Source organism: Cyprinus carpio, chromosome B7, assembly GCF_018340385.1.
Source record: "Cyprinus carpio isolate SPL01 chromosome B7, ASM1834038v1, whole genome shotgun sequence".
NCBI classification, from domain to species: domain Eukaryota; kingdom Metazoa; phylum Chordata; class Actinopteri; order Cypriniformes; family Cyprinidae; genus Cyprinus; species Cyprinus carpio.
Genome location: NC_056603.1, coordinates 12,415,163 through 12,420,421, shown reverse-complemented (window position 1 = coordinate 12,420,421; position 5,259 = coordinate 12,415,163). Strand labels below are relative to the sequence as shown.

General features: G+C 33.9%; 1 protein-coding gene across 1 annotated transcript; it reads right to left on the bottom strand.

Moving 5' to 3' along the window:
• Positions 1–1,403: 1,403 nt before the first annotated feature.
• Positions 1,404–4,963, bottom strand: LOC109055111 (LRP chaperone MESD). Its single transcript, XM_042727288.1, has 3 exons — positions 4,778–4,963; positions 3,502–3,734; positions 1,404–1,834 (listed from the first exon to the last, which is right to left on the bottom strand). The coding sequence occupies exons 1-3, from the start codon at positions 4,928–4,930 to the stop codon at positions 1,600–1,602; spliced, it is 621 nt and encodes a 206-aa protein (XP_042583222.1). The 5' UTR covers positions 4,931–4,963; the 3' UTR covers positions 1,404–1,599.
• Between the last annotated feature and the right edge of the window lie 296 nt (positions 4,964–5,259).

Sequence of the window (5,259 nt, the reverse complement as noted above, 5' to 3'; positions counted from 1 at the left end):
TCCATTAGGGCTCTCTATTAGTTTGCCATTATCATCACAGTTCTGGAAGGATTGGACAAATGTGTCAATGATGATGATGAACAACAAACGCCTGCAAGAATAGATTAATGTTTAATGGATGATTGCAAACAAAAAATCATTTTTTTATTTCAATTAGATCACATTTATCATTCAGTAAACTGCTGAAAAGTTCACAGATTTCCATGAGGTGTACTTAGTTTTCCCTGGTATCATGGCATATGGGGCTTCAGAAGAGAAAGGATGATAGATTACGCTATTAGCGCCTAATGTTGTTCTCTTTCAAACTGGGGCAATGACTCTGCCGCTGCTAAACTCATTTTCTTTTGCCAGAAGCAGTTTGACTGATTCCAGATCAGTTCATTTCTGCCACATCCTCCAAATGCATTCCAGCATCGTTCAACAATCTGTTATGTAAACCTTCAGATAAATCAGATATTTTTTATCGCCCAGACTGCTTGTGTACTAGCTTGTTGAATAAAAAAAATGTCAACAGAAATGATAAAATGAAAGAAAATGAATGCAGCGGGGAAAGAAATGTCTAGATTAAGGGGTGTGGGGAATAAAATAAGTCAAATAGCATTGTTTTAGGCAAAAAAAAAACAACAACAAAAAAACACAGTTTGCCTAATAATTAAATTTGCTGAAAATGTTCTCACCTTCAGGCCATCCAAGATTTAAATTAGTTTGTTTCTTCATCAGAACAAATTTTGAGAAATTGTGCATTACATTACTTGCTATCAGTGGATGCTCTGCAGTTAATGGGTGCCGTCAGAATGAGTCCAAACAGCAGATAAAAATATCACAAGTAATCCACACCACTCCAGTCCATCAGTTAACATCTTGTGAAGAGAAAAGCTGCATGTTTGTGAGTAAAAAAAAAAATCCATCAAGGCGTTAACTTTAACAGATAACATTGCTCTCTCCAGTTAAAAATTCATCTAATCTGAAGAGAGAGAAATATGCACAGATTAAGCAACGATTACAAGCTAAACAAGGATATGTGGGTGGATTTTGATGTGCAAGGACAACAAAGGATGGACTTTTTCACTGAAGGATGCAACATTATGGACTCATATTTCAACCAGAAGCAACTTAAAGTTTAAGAAGGCTTAAAGTTTAAACACCTTAATGAAGGATTTGTTTCTTACAAACATGCAGTTTTTCGCTTCACAAGACTTTAATTCATGGACTAGAGTAGTGTGGATTACTGATGTTTTTTTTTTGTTGTTGTTGTTTTTCAGCTTTTTGGACTCTCAAGCAATGTTTCAGCATATTTTCATTTTTGGGTGAACTATTTCTTTAAGTGCTACATTTTTCTGCATTTGAAAATTTGACCATGAACACAGTTTGACGCCGACTGCAAATAATTCAATGCATGTTAATGTAATTATAAAAGTGGTTTATTCTTTGATTCAGACTGTGAAAATATAAGGCGAGTTACAGTAAAACAAATCAAAGAAACTGAAACAAAGATTGCTGATTTGGCTCATCAACCTGTGTGTCAAAGTACCTAGTAACACCTTTTAGAGAAACGCTCCTTCAGTCCCATTAAGATGCTGTGCCTTTGGGGCTCATGTATCAAAGCTCCTGCTTGCTTTTATTTGCTCGGTTGGCTGCTTTCTTGTCTCCTTTCTTCTTGGTCTCGTTTTGTTTGTTCCCCTTGGCATCTTTCTTGGCGGCTTTCCCAGGATACACCTGCCCTTCTACGGTCACATCCTCACAGCGGTCCTGAGCAACCAGGAAGTCTTTAATCTCCCAGGCGTAGCTCCCGTCACGCAGCATGAAGATGACACGGTTGGATCCCACCACAAATCTGATGAGAAAGATACAAACAGTGATTATAGTGACTGGTGACAGAGCGCCAAAGAGCATTTCAAGAGACAGAAAAGGAGAGCTTCAAAATGGAGGGTTGTGCCACACAGAAGCTCTGACTGAAATTTACTTCTTAATGTATCGTTGTTAAATACATCATTTGTTACTAGCATCACAACGTTCTACGGGCTCTTAAAAAAAAAAAAAAACTCTCCTAAAACACTTTCACTTTTTCCCCTTGGACCATTAAAAATGTCATTTTTACCACATCTCACAATCTATGCTGGAAATTAAATTCAAACAATCAAAAAAAAAAAAAGTATACTATACTAGTTTTATTAATATTTTGATTCTGTTTTTCTGTTTTCATTTAAATTTTATTTATTTTTATTTTTTATTTTCTACATTTTTATTTAGTACTTAAAGCAAAGCTAAAAACACTGCCTTGGCAACTAGCTGAAATAACGTCAATGTTTATTTCAAGTAAGAAAAAATATAAATAATAAATATTCATGTTTATTTCACTTCTTGTTTGGATTATCACAGGTTTAATAATGTAACAATCTTTGATGCTGAATTTTCATATTTTAAAACTAAACGTTTGCATTTGGAATGCGGGTAAAACAATAAAACTCAAACATAAAAGGTATTTATAAAATTGTAAAAATAATCAAGGCACGGTATAAAGTTTTAGTCCTGGTATAACATAAATAAAAGGCAGAGATTTGTTTAAAAAATAATATTTGTTTCAATTAACCAGTGTTAGGATCAAACACTTAAAAATAAACAGCTGTATTTACACTGCAATAAAATCACATTCTTGTTTTCCTTTTAAAATATCTAAATATCTTCGAAACAAGACTCAAATTTTTAGATTCTAAACAATGTAACTGTATTTTGTCATTCCGCAACACCAGATTATTTCACTTTTTTTTTTTAAACTTGTTTATATATAAAAGCAAGTGAAAATATGTGCCAGTGCAGTATGACAAAATACAATTAAAGACAATCAGCGCAGCTTCTTAAGTAAATGTGTCTCTTGAATTGTTTTGATATTTTAACAGGAAAACAAGTAAATAAGACTAATTGTAAACATATTAAGAGTTGCAGTATAGTTACTGCACTACAAAAAGAAGACATATAATGCAGCGTAGGGATTCCAGAAGCACAACTGAATAATAATTTAAATCAATATGTGAATTATTTTGAATCAGTTCTTAAATGAACTTTCTAAACAAACCTTTCCAAAGCTTTATGTTCAAATGGATTGTCCAGTTTTACTGAACTAAATCAACACTGAACTGACCAGAGCTGAATAATGTCACTATTTGTTTTTTACAGCAGAATTTAAATTTGTCTCATATTTGAAGTTTGCATCATTAATTTGGTTATGTACTTGTGTATTATGGTACTTTGAAACAATATGTTTTGTATACAGCGCTACAGAAATTAAGGTGACTATTGTCCTACTGCTGTAGCCACTTGGATGAGAGACACACATATTTTAAACGGTTTTGGACAACTTTTGGTCCAGCTGGCAATGAACAAGCTCGACCTGACATTCTGTGATGATCTGGATCTACACAGATATGAGACTATAATCTAAACGCTTTGACAGTGTAGTTCGATATCCCTATAAAAACATCTGCATAGTAATATGGTTGTTACCTCTGAACATCAAAGTTGGCATTGAAGAGGCTTCCCTGCCACAGGCTGGTGACCTCCTCCGTCTCCTTCTCTGTGGGGTTTCCCGACACAGTAGCAAACACCATCAGGGTCCTTCCCTTCTTAGACATCTTCAGGAGATCCTCTGGTTTGGACGCGTCTATTTTAGAAAAGTCGATGGGTGGAGGAGACCGCTTGTGCTCGGGTAAGTCGCCCTCCTCGATGTCATCATCTTTCTGTAATAAATAAAAAGATGTCAATCACTGAAGAAAGAACATATCTTTTCAATTCAAAATGTAATGCCAAAAGTTGAATTACTGGTAGCCAGGACTGGGCAATATAAATGATATATTTTCAGCTTACTGAATGTAAAGCACAGCCCTGCGGTTGGATGTCATGCAACAAGGATAAATGCAATAATAATATCTTCATTTTTAATAAATTTGATTTATTTTCAAATTTTAACATTCAGTATTTTATATTTATACTTCAAACCTTTACATTTTATATTATTTGTTATCAAACTTTAAACATTTAGCCTAATGTTTACTATTTAAAACCTTAAACTGTAAACATTTTATAAGCTTACCTACAATATTAAATATTTTCAAACTTTAATGCATTGTTCAGCGTATTTTCTAAATGCATTTAATATATGCCGGTAATATTTCAATAGTTTTAACTTTTACATCATCTCTGTGTATATTTTAATACTTTATAAATGACTGTGACACTATCTGGCTCATTTCTGTGAACCGTGTTCATTCAAAGGCAACCTTTGACTCAAGGAGTGTCCTTATAAAATTCACAAATCATCTCATACCCACATAAGTGTCTGGCTGTCTCATCTATCTATCTATTGCATGCAATAGTCATGCAAAATAATGCAAAAAAAATAACTATAAGAAAAGTTGCTAGTGTGAAATACACTTTATGTTTTCATAGTAAGAACCTTTTTCGTCAAAATAACTATAAGAAAAGTTGCTAGTGTGAAATACACTTTATGTTTTCATAGTAAGAACCTTTTTCGTCAAAATACTAGTTATGACAGTTACTGTTACTACAAATAAAGCGTAACGTTCACATTAACATCCGCACGCATCAAAAAATTAACTAAATTACAACATGTGTTCTGAAAACTCGTTTGAACGAGATCCCACATTCGTTTATTATGGTTTTGCAGTAGCCACGATAGTATTTCGGCGGTTACCATGGTATTTTATAGTGAGAGGCACATGACTGAAGGACTGCAGCGGTGTGTTCGTTAGTTCGTTCATACCTCCCACTCCTCCAGCAGTCTGGCCATATCCGCGTCATTATAATCCCTTATGTCTTTCTTCTTCTTTGGTTTAGTGTCTGTACAATGAACCGATATGAATAATATTAGAAAAAACAATACTGATACATTCCTGCAGCTGACGTGAGACGCCATCTTTAAACCTGGAGCTCGCTGATTGGTTGAAATCTTTCCGCTAGTCATGAGTTTAAGGAAGGGGGCGTGTCGACGTGATTACGTGTCTTACTGTTGAGAGTTTTTTTTTTTTTTTGTAGCAAATTATATTAATAATTGCATTACGATAAAAAAAAAAAAAAAGTACAGTCTATTAAATAATTGCATTACGATAATAAACACAAAGATTAATAATATGGATATGATGCATCAAATGCAAAATACATGACGAAGAGTCTCTGATGCAATGCATGTTTGTGATTATTTCATACCTTTCCTTCCCCCTCCTTTAAAAAACTTTATTTGCCTTA